Below are 19,120 nucleotides of genomic sequence, written 5' to 3'. Positions count from 1 at the left end.
TTTTAAAGAATGTTTGTAAACAGACAATTTTGAGGCACCATTCACTTCCATGGTAGGAAAAAATTACTATAGAAGTGAATGGTGCCTCAATCTGTTAGGTTACAAACATTCTTCATCTTCTTTTGTGTTCAGAAATGTATTCAGGTTTGCACTTGAGCAACATTATTCTAAAGTTTTGCCATGTTTTTTTCATAAATTATATTTCATCTGCCAAAATCATCCAAAAATTGTCCAGGACTGCTTCAATTCCAGAAAATAAAATTATAATCTGTCAGTCATGGACAAACACAGTTTTGGATTATTTTAGTATAATATAATTTATGAAAAAAAACATGGTACATGGCTAGTTACAGCTAAAAAGAGGTGGAAAAACTAAATAATTTTGTGATTCTGTTAAACAGACCCGACTAAAACATACAAGAAAAACTTTGAATTATCAGTAATATGTGGAGAAACAAAGAGGACTAACGTTACTTACCGTTGTATGAGTTCCAGTGTCGCACAGCACAGGCAGCCTCCTGGTATTCTTATCTAAAATGTAAAATAAATAATGTCAATCCAAATGTAAACTTTGTTTGTTAACGACATTATTTTTGCAACTAGTGGCCAACGTTAATTTACTAACTAACGTCGTTTGAAATGTACGCTTAATATGCTCGATAAACAAAATCTTCATTGTATTGGTAAATTTAATTCAATAAACTCACTAACGTTAAGTCTTATTAAAAATAAAACGTTAGGTTTATGTTACCTCAGTTTTAGTACCAAAGCTGAAGCAAATGATAACCTAACGTTATGTAAAGTATGTTGTCCGGGCCGTGAGCTCTCTCCTCGGGCAGTAACGTTACACACGACGCTGGCTGCACTGGTTCCTAATCTAATTCAATAAACTCATTTTTTTTTTAAATAAAACTTTAGGTTTGCCTCAGTTTTTAACAGCAAAGTTTAAGCAAATGATAACCTACGTTATGTAAAGTATGTTGTCCGGGCCGTGAGCGCTCTCCTCGGGCAGTAACGTTACACACAACGCTGGCTGCACTGGTTCCTAATCTAATTCAATAAACTCTTTTTTTTTTTAATAAAACGTTAGGTTTGCCTCAGTTTTTAGCAGCAAAGTTTAAGGAAATGATAACCTAACGTTATGTAAAGTATGTTGTCCGGACTGTGAGCTCTCTCCTCGGGCAAAACTTACAACGCTGCACAGGTTCCTAATCTAATTCAATAAATTCATAAAACGTTAGATTTACCTCAGTTTTTAGCACCAATGCTGACAAGCTAAAATTGGGGTGCAGACAACCGCGGATAGTACAAATCACACTTACCTTGCTTGTTTGCCGTTCTCACGGGGGATGAAAAAATCTTCGCAGGGTGTCCGGACACAGCTCACATGTTCTCTGGAACCGTGAGCTCTCTTCTCTCGGGTGTAACTTTCAACGCTGCACTGATGGTTCCTAATATAAATCTAAAGCAAATCCTGTCGATCCCAATTGTGCCAAATAGGCCGTTGTGGTAAATACAGTATTATACTTTATTTTTAAAAAATACAGGAAATCACTGTATTTGGTGTTTGACGTCATAGAAAATACCCATGATGCAACGGGAATTACAGTTATTTACTGTAAAGAGAATTTACAGTATTATACTGGGTGATATATAGTAAATAACTGTACAAATTACAGAAATGTCTAACAGTGTACGTAACCAGGTATGCTCGTCGTATGTCACGTACGCATCTTGAACTGCGAGAAGGCACTTTCAACACTTTTCCACAGAAGGCGATCGGCCAGAACTTTACTTTATAAAGTTATAAATATGGATATTTTTCTTACACAAACGCATCGGTACACTTCAGAAGGCCTTTATTAACCCCCTGGAGCCGTGTGGAGCAGTTATTTGACGGACAGATGTATTTTTATGGACTTCAAAAACAGAGCAGTCAATGCCATTATAAAGCTTGGAAGAGCCAGGACTTTTGTAATATAACTCCGATTTTATTAGTCTGAAAGAAGAATATCATATACACCTAGGATGCCTTGAGGGTGTGTAAATCATGGGCTAATTTTAATTTTTGGGTGAACTATCCCTTTAAAGCAATCTATTGTATAAAGTGCTGTATAAATAATGTGATGTGACTGAGGAGCTGAATTGCAGATCTGGTGCAAACATATCCACATCACTATGATCTGATGCTTTCACAACTGTAATTCTCACCGTTTTTATTTTGTTACTGAAAGGAAAATGCACAACACATATTTACATAAACTGGTGAAAAGGCCTCTGTATAACTTAAACTCTTGTGGGAACCTCAAGGTTGGCTTTGTTTCTGCAAGTCTTCCCAGTGATGCCAATTGAAAGGCTACTCTCCTGTAAGAGTTAATACATAAACCCTAAGGTTTTTCAGTCCGAAACTCATTCCACACTGATGACATAAAACGGTTCTCTCATAAGTGAATCCTCATGTGGTGCTCAAAGGTTTCTTTATATCTGAAATTCTCTCCACAGAGATCACAAATTAACGGTTTCTCTTCATTGTGAACTTTCATGTGTGTGTTAAGGTTTCCTTTTCGGTTGAATTTTTTACCACATTGTTTGCAGATGAAAGGCATCTCTCCAGTGTGAATCCTTATGTGGTCTTTTAAGTGTCCTTTTTGACTGAAACTCTTTCCACACTGAGGGCACGTGTAGGAGTGAACTCTCATGTGGACTTTAAGGTTTACATGTTGTTCAAAACTCTTTCCACACCATCTGCAGGTATAAGGCTTCTCTCCAGCGTGAGTTCTTAAGTGTCTATTAAAGTTTCCTTTAAGAGTGAAACTCTTTCCACACTGTTGGCAGGTGAAAGGCTTCTCTCCAGTGTGAATTCTCATGTGATATTCAAGATGCCCTTTACGGTTGAAACCTTTTCCACATTCTTGGCAGGCGAAAGGCTTCTCTCCAGAGTGAATACTTATGTGCTCTTGAAAGTGTCCTTTTTGTTTAAAACTTTTTCCACACTGAGGGCACGTGTAGGGTTTATTTCCAGTATCAACTCTCATGTGGTTATTAAGACAACCTATTTGATTTAAACTGTTTCCACACTGTTGGCAGGTGCCAGGCTTCTCTCCAGTGGGAACTCTCATGTGGTCCGTAAGGTTTCCTTGTTGATTGAAACTCTTTCCACCCTGAAAGTAGATGAAATAGGTTTCTGTCTTTTGAGCTTTTTCTTTTGAGGTCTTCTCAGCCTGTGAGCAACTAAAAGATTTTACTTCAGTTATGAAATAATGTTTCTCATATTGATCTTTCTCTTCCATTTCATTCAGATCTTGACTTTCCTCTTTCAGTGACATCAGGTCTACAGAAAAAAAGACAAATAAAAGTTAACCCCATATTAAATGCACAAAGTAACAGACAATAAAACATTTATAAATATTAAGCATTAGAACCAAGCGTGCAGCACATGTCCTGAAAAGTGAGGCCAAAGCGTCTTGATCCAAAGCGTCCAACCAGGTGGTTGGTCCCAGTATAGGTCATAAACACGACTTGTGACAAACTAAACAATCAAATTACACTTCAAATAATTTTTTTCCAAAGATGGTTCATGTCATTTTAGGCAGTTTTAATCACGCTGTTGTAAGTTCAAGTGTTCTCTTTTTAAAAAAAGTTTGGTTTTAGTTAGTTATTTGATGCTATAAAAACAGGGGGCGTGACATCATGATTGACAGCTGAGATTGACAGCTTCTCTGAGTGAAGATGTCACTGAGGCACTAACAGACTTTTTTGAGGGATTTTCAGGAGGAGATTTCTATAACTCTTTATTTTACACGACATAATGAATTGTTCTGCATATGCGAGAGTGTGGGCAGGCTTTTGATATTGCAGCTCTACTTCCTGCTCTCTACTGCCCAGACTCCCAAATCAGCACCATTTTCTGACTTTGGCGGCTTCACTTTCTTCAGTGGAAGGTAGTGAAGACACGTCGTCCATATTTTTTACGGTCTATGATTAAAACCAACATACAACTAGATCTTATACCCACTTAGCTAAAAAAAGTGTTAAATGTGCAGTGACTGAGAGAGATCAGACACAGTGATTTACTATGTTTAATGAATAATCAAAAATACCCCTCACCCAACAAGCAAACTATAGCTACGTTCAGACTGTCAGTCCAAATCTGATTATTTGTGTAATCGATTGGAATCTGATCTAAAATGATTGGCTTTCCACATTGTGTATCGCAACTGTTCAGATCCGATTTGTGTGTCCATGCAGCTCTTTCATTTTCCAGAATATCTGCATTGGTTTCTATGGCAATGACAAACAACAGCAGCAACCGCGACATGGAGGGATTTTCAATACATATGTTTTCTTATTTACAACATGACGATGTGTAGCCGCTGTGCGCTGGACTACTGTGTCTTCTGAGGCAGCGGAAGAACCGTAGGAGGCTGGTATGAGCATAGGGAGGGACCAATGATTTCCGTGATGCGGAAAACAGACGGAATCGCGCATTCCAATTATGAAAACAGAATTTACTGTATAACACAAAATTTCACGGAATTTGTCAAATCTTGGATGAATAAATCAAAAGGAGGTCAGTACACTTAAATAAAATCACGATATAGACTATTGTCTGTCAATATTAAACCGCAAAAAGACTATTTTAATATGAATCCTGCATGTTCTGCCTGTCTGTGTGAATGAATTAGGCAATGTTTCATTATGCTGTCGTCTCCGCTGGGTTCAAAACATGTTATAAAAATCATTTCATGAGATGTTTTGGTGTTCGCACTAGCTAAATCTAATCAGAGTTCTTCGGATCAGCACAAAAATCGAATTTGGACTGACAGTCTGAACGTAGCCTAAGAGTTAGAATTGTTCCACTCCGTAATCCCCAAACTGTAACCCCGAACCAGGTACTGGAGTCCGTTCTTCGTACCTCGCTTAATACATCTGAGATGATTTGACAGATCCCAGATCTTTTAATCGTGATAACTGATCTCTGGCTAATTTGGTTCTTCAAACGAATTTGCGGATTGGATTCAAATATCTGGACTAAATGATCTAAGATTACTGCGCGTTCTTGTTTTTCCTGAAGAGGGCAGATGCATCGATACTCGAAACCACGATCAGCAATGCAGCGATTGGCTGGCGTCAAGACAGCAACGTAATGACATCATATAATTAAAAAAGCCACCTGGCAAAAAACTTGGCAAATTACACAAAAAAAACCCCACGAATTTCTGGAAAGGAAACAGCTAAACGACCAAACCAACATAAAAGTTATAATAGATAAATTATAAATGTTTTTGTTTTTTACATGATTACCAATTATTTATATTCACGATTTTATTCAGTATTTGTACACTCTTTACATTTTTATTTCAATGTTGTAATTCAATTTTTAATTCAATTTGAAGCAGATTTGTTACGTGACGGTATTAAAGTTTCTTAAGGGTCAAGATCAAATTCTCTGCATCTCTTACGCTGCATCAAGCCATCCCATAATATCTGTGATCACTTAAATGAATGCACGGCTCAGTACAACATGTGTGTAAACCTCCAATAAGTAATTATTCCATCACAAATAAATTGCTCAATCAAGTGGCTGTGTCTATAGAATTATACACAACATTATAATATAATATGCACTCACCTAAAGAATTATTAGGAACACCTGTTCAATTTCTCATTAATGCAATTATCTAATCAACCAATCACATGGCAGTTGCTTCAATGCATTTAGGGGTGTGGTCCTGGTCAAGACAATCTACTGAACTCCAAACTGAATGTCAGAATGGGAAAGAAAGGTGATTTAAGCGATTTTGAGCGTGGCATGGTTGTTGGTGCCAGACGGGCCGGTCTGAGTATTTCACAATCTGCTCAGTTACTGGGATTTTCACGCACAACCATTTCTAGGGTTTACAAAGAATGGTGTGAAAAGGGAAAAACATCCAGTATGCGGCAGTCCTGTGGGCGAAAATGCCTTGTTGATGCTAGAGGTCAGAGGAGAATGGGCCGACTGATTCAAGCTGATAGAAGAGCAACTTTGACTGAAATAACCACTCGTTACAACCGAGGTATGCAGCAAAGCATTTGTGAAGCCACAACAAGCACAACCTTGAGGCGGATGGGCTACTACAGCAGAAGACCCCACCGGGTACCACTCATCTCCACTACAAATAGGAAAAAGAGGCTACAATTTGCACAAGCTCACCAAAATTGGACAGTTGAAGACTGTTGAAAAATGGAAAAATGTTGCCTGGTCTGATGAGTCTCGATTTCTGTTGAGACATTCAGATGGTAGAGTCAGAATTTGGCGTAAACAGAATGAGAACATGGATCCATCATGCCTTGTTACCACTGTGCAGGCTGGTGGTGGTGGTGTAATGGTGTGGGGGATGTTTTCTTGGCACACTTTAGGCCCCTTAGTGCCAATTGGGCATCGTTTAAATGCCACGGCCTACCTGAGCATTGTTTCTGACCATGTCCATCCCTTTATGACCACCATGTACCCATCCTCTGATGGCTACTTCCAGCAGGATAATGCACCGTCACAAAGCTCGAATCATTTTGAAATTGGTTTCTTGAACATGACAATGAGTTCACTGTACTAAAATGGGTTGTGGTGGAACGGGAGTTTCGTGCCCTGGATGTGCATCCCGCAAATCTCCATCAACTGCAAGATGCTATCCTATCAATATGGGCCAACATTTCTAAAGAATGCTTTCAGCACCTTGTTGAATCAATGCCACGTAGAATTAAGGCAGTTCTGAAGGCGAAAGGGGGTCAAACACAGTATTAGTATGGTGTTCCTAATAATCCTTTAGGTGAGTGTACATTCTCATATACATGTACAGTATAACATTTATTATATTATTATTTAAAATTATTATTATTGCCCCTGGTTCAGTAATAAACTCTTGTAATAAAGTAGCAGTGGCTGGGACAGATTTTAAGTATCACCTCAAGTTGCAATCTAATCCTGTTTACATGAAATAAACTGCTCGCGAGCAGGTTTAAGCTTACGGATCTTTTACTATGACAGCAACTCCACGATGGGCGTCGAAGAACCAAACAATCCAAGATCATGCCAAATCATCAACAATCAAATCCGGCTAACTGAGTTAGCGACGTACAAAGAACAGACCCCTGGTTACCATAGCAACAAAAACACATGAACAAGATCAGACCGTTTTATGACCAAAAGGTTATAAACTTCACTTTGAAACAAACAAAAACACTTGAGAAATGGATAAACATATCCAAGTTTCCCATCTCTAGATTTTCCTTTTGTATTGTTTTTGCCTATGGATTAAGTCAAACTCTTTTAAAATAATGTTTTAGAATGACTCAACATAGTTCACTTGTATAATGTGTTTAGTATCTATGACCTGCAATTAAACATTTTTATATGTTCATTTAGATTATATTTTGCCAACTCTTATTTATTGCTATTAATAATGAACTGCACTTCTACAACATTTATTACTCTTTGTTGTTAATTTCAACATTTACTAATACATTATTTCAATCAAAAGTTGTATTTGTTAACATTAGTTATGCCATGGTCTGTCTGAATACATAATTCTGATTGGCTGTATGGTGTGCAGTGAAATCGTTTAATGCACAGGTAGTTTCAAGTCAGTTGAATCACCGTTTTGTAATAATGTGCTGTTTTCATTGAAGCACACACACACACACACACACACACGCCTATGTCACTCGCACACAGAGAGCAGAGATCGAACTGCGCACATGTAACTGAGGCCAGCTATTAGTAAACCTCACTCCTCTGATCTCAAGAGATACTCTAGTGACTGACGCTAGAGGCTGCAGCCTTTAGCCTCCTTGTTAGAACGTCTGAGTTCAAGTCCTGCTTGGAGTGGGTGGTTTGAACAGGGGGTGTTACACTCACATTCAGGACCACAGAAAATTGTAATCAACGCTGCCTTAAGAGAGATTCTGAACAGACACGCGTTTGAATCTCTCTTTCACAATAATCAATTCAAATAAATGTAATCTTACGCACTGCTTTATCTCTGTGTCTGATTCAAAGCAGGCAGAATGCTGGATCTAACAAGCCGTAACTGATGTAAATATGACCCTTCCAAATGTGGCGAAGCAGGTGGGGAGAAATTAGATGTCAAACACCAACTCCTTGGTGGTAACACTAAATAATAAGCTGACTACGCCACCCCTTTTCAGAGAAAGGGGAAATAACTACCCAATGGAAATAGGGCACAGATTCGTTACCATGGAAGGCAAAGAGACGTGGATATCAGTACAAAAGAATTTATTAGGTTCACATGAATAGATAACTTTCCGGTTACTGTTGCAATGCAGAGCGTCACTCAAGTCAGTATAAGACAGTGTGAACACACGGAAATTAAATTGAAGCGGCTGAGGCTTACCCGTTGCGGGTTGGGCTAGCTGGAAGGTGACATATATACACACACACACACACACACACTATACACACCACACACACACACTAGTGATGTGTAAGCAGTTATACACAGCAAACCACTCTGTGCGCGAAATATCACCACCAGAAGGGCAGGAAAAGCTAGCCTCCCGACCCGGGGCCCGTCAGCCTAAAATAGACACACAAAAAAAAGAAAAGGGACAACCAATATACATACACACCAATGCACTGAATACAATAAAAAGACACCAAACAAATAATACAATAATTTTCAGATGATTGTTGATGTAAAACACTCACCACAAATGAGCACTGACTTGAAGACAACAAAAAGCAAGCAAAATATTACAACTGAATAAGTTACAAAATAAACTAAATCAAACTAAAACAAAGACAAAAGACAAACTGAAAACGTGATAACTCAATACACAAACAAAAAAATAAAGAAAAACTAATTGACACTCCTGCAGCCAGTATCAATGACTGACGAGCAAGACCGCATGCACAGCTCAGGCACATACAGCGGTAGCGATAAAGAGATCAAACGGCTTTAGCGTGAAGATAGAAACACGCATAACAGCAGAACAGCAGCGCCGTCTTAATAGCGCCTTTATGCAGGAACAATCTCCCCAGCACTCCCACTAAGACGGAGCACCCTCAAAGGAATCGAGCATCCTGCTAAAAACATCAGTTGGTTAGCTCAAATGAGTAACATGGAGTTAAAAGAATATCTATACGTACCAGGTGATCACAACTGCATAGAACGTACTATTGCTGCAGAGTTTTTCACAGCAGCTTGCGCATATGAATGCATTGAGAGGAAACAAACTGGAATAAAATAGACGCGAGTTACCACAAACAAATATTTAAACTTAAACTACCTGGGGGTAATAACAGCCTGCGCACCACCGCAGAGTCGCAAACAAAACACTAGTTCAGCATTGAATGGCAGCGCGGCCGCGCCACGGGGGGCGGAGCTAACAATGACACATACCCCGGTAGGCTAAACTAAGTTCTTATATAGGAAGGAATCGAGTTACTGATAGGCTCTCAATAAATACGTGGGAGGGAATTTACTCATCCTGCCACACAAATATCAATAACAGCTTTAAGTTGTCAAATGACCATGGTATAAGCAGGACAGTCAACGTTGCAAGTTCCATGTCATGCATTTAAATCGTTTAATGCACAGCTAGCTGTGGATTTTCCCTTCTTGAAATCTCGAAATCTCAAAAGTCCTTCTCTCATCACCTATTCTATGTTTTATGCCAAACACCCAATAGAAGACAATAGACTTTCCTTCCAATAGTATAACTGCTTATTTGCTCACTCACCGCCTGACATCACTCTTAAAAAGATCACTGATCCAAAGAGCTTTTGGGAATTCAGGGAAGAAATTCGGACATGAAGATGCTGAGCTAGATGTCTTCGAAGAATTAGATTTGTGCCAGGCTGTGGCCTTGTCTTTTTAATCTTCAAAGACGTTCTGCATCAACCCAGTTCTTTCTCTCATCAATACAACTTCAGCAAAGATCCACTGAACCCTCAAGAACTTGTATTAGGACACTCTTGTCACAACACTTGAGATGTATCTGACTTCGTCTTATTATTTGATACATTAAGTATCACCTACCTCTTTTCACAAAGGTGTTAGAATGAAGAAACTGTTGTTTTCTGTTGGTTTGCTGAATATCAAATACTGTCAGAACTTCAAAAAGATTTGTTCAATCAGATTTCTGTTTTTCTCTTACAGAATGACCTACTTGAACACTCCACGGAGACTGCACTGCTGACCATTGATGAAACTCTTTGGCTGGCAAAAGTGAACTCCAAATCATCTGTCCTCATTCTACTGGAGCTGTCTGTAGACACTGTAAACCACCAGATCCTCTTGTCCACTCTTTCTGACTTGGGCATCACAGGTATAGTAGCTCGGTGGCTTCAGTCACAAGCAGATCTTGCATGGAGAGGAGGGGAGTCTGAGTCACTTCATCCAATCACAGCTAATTCAGTGCTTGGTCCTTTGTTTCTCTATTTACACAACCTCACTGGGCATGATCATAAAGACACATGGCATATCCTAATACTGATGGGCAGACAATTCACAGCTTTATTTGTCATTTCAACCTGATAATATCTGTCTTAGCTTGTGTCTCTGCCTGCTTTTCTGACATCTCAGCTTGGATGAAGGGAGTCATGTCAAACTCAACCTTGTGAAGATGGAGATCCTCGTAATCCCTGCAAAACCAGCTCTACTGGTCAGTTGAACAACATCACTGTTCCAGTGGCTGGTTGCATAGACGGTTTTGACTAGTCTTAAAGTTAGACATCTAATTTGGTCACATGTGGTCTTTGATCAGCCAAAGAGAACCCCCTATCACACCCATCCTGATCTCACCCCATTGTGTCCCAGTTGCAGCCAGAAATAAATGTAAGGTTTAGCCGCGGGCTTTCAGGACTGCCACTGGAACGCCACCTCCAGACCTCAACTCACTCCTAAAAGTATATGTTCCCTCCCACCAGCTGTGGCCACTGAATGAGCGACACCTCGGCTCTGTGACAAATTTATTTTTTATTTTGTCTCTCTATTGGATAAAAACTTCTACTAAATGAATAAATATAAATGCTAATAATGAACCATCGCTATGCACACTAGTTTTTAGCAGCGGATTCAGGTGACGTTAGAGCTGATCCATGCATCTCTATCCATCCACCCGCACCCATGATTTTCTCTAATTTGGGTATCCACACCCGATCGTCACACAATATTATTCAAATTTGCGATGATATGGTAACATTATTTTCATGGCAGACATTCAACCTCCCACCTCTGCCCCTCAAATTACAGAAATGCCCATTCCTAAAATGGTTGTAATGTTCTTACATTAAATGTTGACTAAACATTTATCTCTCATGGCCACATGGTGCCATCTTTAATATTAATGTCATTATTTTAATGTTTGCTGCTAATTGCATTAGTTAGTTTAATATAAAACTTTATATTTCAGAGTGTATCAGTACTTTTTAAACATTTACAGCCCATTTTAACAAAAACTGAATATACTGATAACCAGGAAAAAATTTTTTTTTACTTTCATACCATTTCATCTCTATCCATGATCCGCGAGTGCCTATTTATATTCCTGACCTGCAGCCGCACCACAAATGACAAGCTCAATATTTCCCTCTCATTTCATTAAATACTAGCGTTTCGCTCTCCCACGGGCGGTGTTTTACTTCAAATGTTTACGCACTTCCCTTTCTAACTTTCCTCCAAATGACACGCATAATCTCCATATCAATGCCTATTTCAGTCACCAATGACATTGTGGAATATGAGCACAATTTTAGCTAAACAAAGAGCGCTTCTGAGGATGAGAAATAATCCCTTATAGACAACAAATGTAAAGCTGATCAGTCACATTTCATGCTTTGCTTTAAAGAGTTAGTTCACCCAAAAATGAAAATTCTGTCATTAATTACTCACCCTTATGTCGTTCGACACCCGTAAGACCTCCGTTCATATTCGGAACACAAATGAAGATATTTTTGTTGAAAGCTGATGGCTGAGAAAGGCTTCAGATAGGCCTCCATTGGCATTCAGTACACTTATACTCCCAACACCGATAAAAGGCACTTAAAATGTCGTTCCAAAGTCCATCTCACCACAGTGACTCTACAATAATCTTACGATGCGACGACAATAGTTTTTGTGCGCAAAAAAAAAATCAAAATAACACCTTTATCCAGCTTGTTATTGCCTTCCGCGTGTGCCTCCACGACGCATGCGCGAGAATATGACGTAGCGCCGGCGTTCGGGAATCCATGAAATACACACTTTAAACCCATTTTGAGAACTACGCCGAGACCTAAAGCACGATCAATGTAGAATCCAACAGCTTAGACGCGCGCGTCTTCCTCTGCTCGTAAACAAATCGCTTCTGGGCATCTGTCCGAACGCCGGATCTGCGTCATATTCTCGCGCACGCGTCGTGGAGGCACACACGGAAGGCAGTAACAACAAGTTGGAAAAAGGTGTTATTTTGATTTTTTTTGCGCACAAAAACTATTGTCGTCGCATCGGAAGATTATTGTAGAGTCACTGTGGTGAGATGGACTTTGTAACGACATTTTTAGTGCCTTTTATCGGTCTTGGGAGTGTGAATGTACTGAATGCCAATGAAGGCCTGTCTGAAGCCTTTCTAAGCCATCAGCTTTCAACAAACATATCTTCATTTGTGTTCCGAATATGAACGGAGGTCTTACGGGTGTCGAACGACATGAGGGTGAGTAATTAATGACAGAATTTTCATTTTTGGGTGAACTAACCCTTTAAGCAAAACACAGATTAATCTTATATTATTAAGTAACATAAATTAATTGTTTTCAAATCAGAAGTAGATTTTGGGTTTAATTTCACACAAGTATATAAAAGGTTATTACTGAATTATTTTACCTAATTTAATGTGTGTTGTAATAACAAATGGAAGTTAGATCTTCACAGATCACAGCATTAGTGTTTGTCTGGTTATGTGATCTCAACATGTCTGTCCACATGTTAAATAATAACACTTTAATCTGGACACTCGTATGACATTCTTCACAAATATCATTATTTTCTGTAGAGTTGGAGATTTTAATAAAATATCAAATGACTGAGTTCAGCTTTGAGATTGAATGAAACCAACCTGTTTGTTCCTCAGCTTCTTCATGTTTCACTCTCACTGTTTCTTCAATCTTCATGTCTTCAGTCTCCTCTTTAATAAACTCCATCTTTATAATAGTGTCTCACGTGGATCTCAGTCTCTTCACCAGGAGTTTTTCTGTGTTTGTCCTGTTTAAGATGATAATAATTAACAGAAAGAAAAATAAATCCAAACTAATTTTCTAGTTCAGTAGTTCTAACACAACTAATAAAAGAAAGCAAATTATACAGCGCCTTAATATATTAGTCAGTTTAGCTATTTAATGATTTGTAGAAATCGAGATTGAAATAGAAATAGAGCGCTTCGAATCACTGAATCATTTGTTTCTAATCAATTCAATTGACTCGGATGGTCTAAAGCTCGAGTTCTCTCGTCACTCGCCACAGACTGAACTCTGAATCCTTCTGTTACTCATAGTTTCGAGTTTCATTCTCGAGTTTCATTCTGTAACTTTACTCACACGTTCATAAATGTTAGATAAATCAATGCAATGTTACCTTTAATAATACATATGATACATAATTAATTATGCGTAACTTTAAACTGTTTCTGTCGTTTTAAACGCTTAAAACACAAACCTTTCACAGCAGAATCACAACAGATGCAGGAGCGCGGCGCGGGCTTATGACGTCACACTTGGATACCAAAATAAAAGTCCTGTTCACACTCTGCTGAGTCTAAAATCACAGAAGCGCATAGAAATGTATGTGGGTGGTTGACATGACATGGCCTTTTTTTTGGTCTAATGTGTCAAAGTTAAGTAAATTATAACAAAAAATATGTCAAAAACTGTGGTGATATTGTTCAGAAAGTGCTGTTATATACAGAGCATTCATGGAATTAATATACTTTTTTTTCACAATTTCCAGCCAAACCAGAAAAAGCTCATATGGCATGACTGTCCCAAACACATTTCACAAATTTTGATTTTGAATAAAAACAATAAAATGAATTAATTTTATGTTTATTCAATCATATACTGATAACCCAGACGTCTACCTGTGAGTCTGCTTGACTAAAAGTTTAGGCATAATATTTTGAAGCCACCCTTAACTAAAACATTTTGCCCCAAAAATGGATACCATATTCCTTTTTTTAAACGGGCAATTGTTTGGAGACCTTTGGGGGAGTGGGGCTCCTTCTTCTTTCAGGAGGAAGAAAAACACCCCAGAAGGACACTGAGAGTTACAAGGGGAGTTTTCTCTCTTCATGTTTAAAAAAAAAAATCCAGTATATCCAGCACTCCTGCTTCAGTTCCCTTCAGTCTTTTGGAGTGACGCATTTTAAACATGCCCAAATGAAATACTTTTCAGTCAATATTACCTTTAAAACTATATTGTCATATTGTAGTTAGCATGGCTTTAGGATGTTAGCATAAAAGCACATTGCTTAATGTCATGCTAAGTACATGAAACCTCATATGGTGTGACAACATCATAAGGTGTGACAGGGTTTTCTTGTAACACCATATGATTATTTTGTCACGCTATATGATATGAACTGCATTTAAATACATAAATAATGCTATTAGATACATATTTTATAGCTAATAGTTAAGTTTATTGAATATTTTGTCCTTTTAACATATTTTGATACTATATTATTCACACATGTTAAACTATAGCATTTTGTCACTCAAATGTTTCCCTTTATTTATTTTTCAGTTTGAGGTAGATTTCATTAGATGGCGAGTACAGAAAGATCAATAACATACAGGGAGAGATTAAATGCAGATGATGCAAGGAGAGAAGAGGTCCTGAGGAAAAGACAAAATAAAGTAAATACATTTAACTTATTGATAGTGATGCAGCACCATTGTGCAGTTATATTGAGACCAAGTTGAAAAGCATATTATACTTGAAAAACTCGGCTCAAAGAAAGCTCTATAGATAAACATACACACACACACACACACACACACACACACACACACACACACACACACACACACACACACACACACACACACACACACACACACACACACACACACACTCGCATGCAGATTCACTCACTCAGACATGCATGCAGACTCACTCAATCACTCTTGAATGCAAAAGTAAATGCAATAAATTATGAATCTGATTATTTTTTGCAATGTATATTTCTGAAATGCTTGTGTACATGATTGAATTTGTCTATTTACAGATATCAAGAGAAAAACCTGAAAGGGGATACATTCAGAGTGAATTCTCTTCCACCATCAAGAAGAGAGAAACTTAGGGAATTATGGAGGAATGCACAATTAACATACAGGCTAAAGAAGAAAAATCTACAAGGGATAATGACCTTCCCTGAAACCTCATTTAACCAGGAGGTGGAAGTTCAACCTGACCCAGTGCCAGTCCACTGTAGCATACCTGAACATCCAGTTTCAACACTAAACCAGGAAAGACCACAAACTCCATCACCATCACCACCACCACCACCACCACCACCAGCCTCACTGCCAGAATGACCAAGCCATTGGAGGGTAGAGATCAATAAGCTGAAGGCTCACTTAAAGGGATAGTTCACCCAAAAATGAAAATTAGCCCATGATTTACTCACTTACTTTACCTCATCCAAAAACACATCTCTGGTGACATTGTTGATTTCGCGAAGTCCTGTGACTGCAGCACAGCCGGCTAGCGCTTGCTCTCTCGCTCAAGTTGCGCTTGCGCTCTTCCGGGAGAAGAGCTCGTACAAGGACATTCCACCCCATCTGACATCACATATAGCCATACTGGAAAAAAACTTTCCGAAACTTATGAGAAACCGGAAGGAGTATTTTTGGCACATTTTTGTATTACTTTGCCCATATTTAGCATGTGAATACAAGTCTTTAACAGTGTAAAAAGCTCAGTATGCATGAAACAGCATTTCACCTTCCCTTTAATTAAAGGGGTGATGAACTGAGAAATCAACTTTCCCTTGACCCTTTGATATATAAAAGGTCATGGTAATATAAGAATATCCTGTAAGTTTCAGAGCTGAAAACTTCCTTGTTAGTCAAAGAAAAGCTTTTATTGACACCACAATACATGAATAAAAGTCAACAACACATGAAACAAAGCTTTATTCAAACGTATTGTTCTAACAAACCATCACACATTTACAGGCGGTGAACCCCACATCTGCTGCCATCTCAACACAGCTCCGCCAATTCTGTGGCTTTATGTTGATGAAGCAGTTGACCACCGTGAACACCTTCTCCTGTCCCAGCCGTCCCTCATGTCCCTTCTGAACCCCACAACCTTGAAGCACGAGTGGAGAACATGTGTGGGACAATCTGACTGCTGATGTCTACTCCAAACATCTGTGTGCCTGCTCTCCATCAGCATGACTACTGAAAACGTTTTACAATTCATGTTGTCAGCATCCCATTTCTTGCCATATTTAATTTAATATTTTTACAATTACATGCTATTTGTATTGTAGCTTTATGACTTTTGTGGTGTAGAGGGCTAAACACTGAACTAATAAGCTGAAGGTTTCCTTGAGCAAGGCTCAACCACAGAAGCTCTGCAGCAAATGCACAGACATCAAGAATCAGAAAAGTGCTGAAATAACTGTTTGAAATTAAAATAAAATACAACTTAAGATTTAAATGTATGTTTTATTCGTTTCTGTAGTATACTCAAAGCCTTTGATGACAGGCTTCCTTCATCACCCTCTCTCCAGTCTCCACCAGATAAACACACACGTGCTCTTCTGCCCCTGTAACATCAGACAACTTTCATGTTACCTGGATCTTAAACAACACCTTGATAAAAGCATAACAGTTTATGTGCTCAATACTACATTTAAATGTTGAGGTAGTTGCTGATGTGTTAATGTTCCTCAATTCATCAACAGTACTAATGGACAAATAAAAAAGATAACTTATGTTTAGTTACTTTATGTAGATTTATTAACATTACTGACGTTCAAGTAAAGTAAGCAGTGTTGACAACAGGGAACTCTACATTATAGCACACACACACACACACACACACACACACATTTTTGTTTTTGTGAAATGTGAGGACATTCCATAGGCGTAATGGTTTTTATACCGTACAAACCGTATTGTCTATCCCCTTACACTGCCCCTGCCCCTAAACTTAACCCTCACAGGAGACTGTGCAGTTCACTTTCTGTGAAAAAAAAACTTGTTCTGTGTGATTTATAAGCATTTTGAAAAGTGAGGACATGGGGAACGTCCTCATATTTCACCCTCTTTTTGTAATACCTGTGTCATACCCATGTCATTATACACATTTGTGTCCTGATATTTCACGAAAACATGCCCACACACACACACACACACACACACACACACACTGATCAGATGTCTATTTCATGCTGTGATATCATCTGCAATACTTATCAAAAATGTTCCTGTCAGATGTTAAATAAATATTTATTAAGCATTTTTATATGGTTTATGTAAATCCACTTTGGAGACGTGTGTGTGTTACTGGTGCTCATACATAATAAAACGTGTTTTTACAGCACAATCACAACTACACTATACTGACTGTCGTCTTTGCACCTTCAACAATTCAATTGTTTACTCTACAGTAGTCCAACAAATGCCATTTTAACACAAGGAACCGTGATTTTGGTTTGTAATACTCACATTTGATTGGCTTTTCTCCGCCTGACGTATCCTTTCCTGTGGCCTTATGGGAAGGCAGGGATAGAAAAGTATCCGACGATGGGTGCTTCACAATCTGGGCAGAATCAGTAAGCCATCCGGGAACTTCTCGCCTACTCTTTTATGATTACTGATATTTCGAACATACTACTCCTTTCACGTACTGTTTTCGCCTACTATATAGTAGGTAAGTAGGCATATTCGAACGCAACATTAGTATACGCATGTCCGAATCTCGCGAGAAATAGTCCAAAACCCTGGTAGTTCTCGCCTACTCTTTTATGAATACTATGGATTCGGACATACTATTCACTCGCCTACTGCTTTTTACATACTATATAGTAGGAAAAGACTTGTTTGAGATGTGCCTCGCCTCGCCTGAAATTCAGCCAAGACTAGGCGGCTGCAGTGAGGGGAGGAGTGAAAAAGTGCTGGCAAGACGGACAGTTCTCTCCTCGTAGTGGATCAGACACCTGCGAGATCAAAGGCGGATATCGCGGGATTCACACTCGTGCGCTTTGTTGCTGATAAACTGGATGTAATTTAAGTTCTGTTACTTTTATATCAGGGTATATACAGAACTTCTCAAGTTGAATTTAATACCTTTTACTACCTTTTTTAATACCTTAAAAATATTTTTTAATACCAGCGCGACTTCAAGCTGCAACTATAGTAGTGTAAATGAAATATCTTTCCAAATGGAATAACATATTGCATCACAATGTAACGAGGTCATTATAACTTAACATCAACTGCCCACAGAGATGAGAATAGAAATAAAGACAGAAGAGGAAGGAGACATCTTCTTCATAGTTCGTGCAGTGTACAGAGGGAAACAAGAGCAATTTTCACGGCGCAATATAGATTTTTTTTCTTTTTCGTTTTAAATCATGAAGGCGAGTCAGTGGTTATCACACAAAAACGCAATGTGCGCGAGAGTCGGTGAAGTCTCAAACCTAGTTGTGGGGTAGACTAGTGTGGGTGCTGGTGGATATTGAGCAGACATAAGTCGTCCGGTCAGAGACGAAGTACACTTTATTGGCTTGATGACTTGTCGTACAAGTAGCAGATGGATGGCAGAATGATACAGAGTAGTTTGGACTGTATTATGAGTAGTATGAGTGGTTTTGTATATGAACGCACTCTGAAACAACAACAACAGCGGCAGCGAATTCTCTATTCGTACTCTCCGAACTGCGTTCTGTCAATACTGAACTCTTAAAGGGGAAGTGCGTCATTTCACGTAACGTATCTGAAAGTCCACAAGGGGGCACTAATGTATCTACCTATGTATTCAAAGCCTTTTCTACAGCCGCCCCCACATTTCTGTGTAAATGTGAATTCAGAAAAGGCACTATCACAGAAGGGATAGTACGAAGGGATACTCAG

General features: G+C 38.7%; 1 protein-coding gene across 1 annotated transcript; it reads right to left on the bottom strand.

Annotated features, from left to right (window-relative positions):
* Positions 1–1,974: 1,974 nt before the first annotated feature.
* Positions 1,975–13,755, bottom strand: LOC307127391 (uncharacterized protein). The gene is made up of 3 exons (XM_079818591.1): positions 13,689–13,755; positions 13,093–13,238; positions 1,975–3,331 (listed from the first exon to the last, which is right to left on the bottom strand). The coding sequence occupies exons 2-3, from the start codon at positions 13,175–13,177 to the stop codon at positions 2,442–2,444; spliced, it is 975 nt and encodes a 324-aa protein (XP_079674717.1). The 5' UTR covers positions 13,178–13,238; positions 13,689–13,755; the 3' UTR covers positions 1,975–2,441.
* Between the last annotated feature and the right edge of the window lie 5,365 nt (positions 13,756–19,120).

This window comes from Gobio gobio (genome assembly GCF_949357685.1).
Source record: "Gobio gobio genome assembly, chromosome: 1".
Lineage (NCBI taxonomy): Eukaryota > Metazoa > Chordata > Actinopteri > Cypriniformes > Gobionidae > Gobio > Gobio gobio.
The sequence above is the reverse complement of the archived record's forward strand: the minus strand, read 5'-3'. Positions and strand labels throughout refer to the sequence as shown.

Excerpts from the sequence above, each read along its gene's own strand:
- LOC307127391 (XM_079818591.1), bottom strand. The coding sequence starts at position 13,177 with ATGGAGTTTATTAAAGAGGAGACTGAAGACATGAAGATTGAAGAAACA. Across the intron at positions 3,332-13,092 it reads AGAAGCTGAGGAACAAACAG|ACCTGATGTCACTGAAAGAG; the intron begins GTTGGTTTCATT and ends TTTTTTCTGTAG.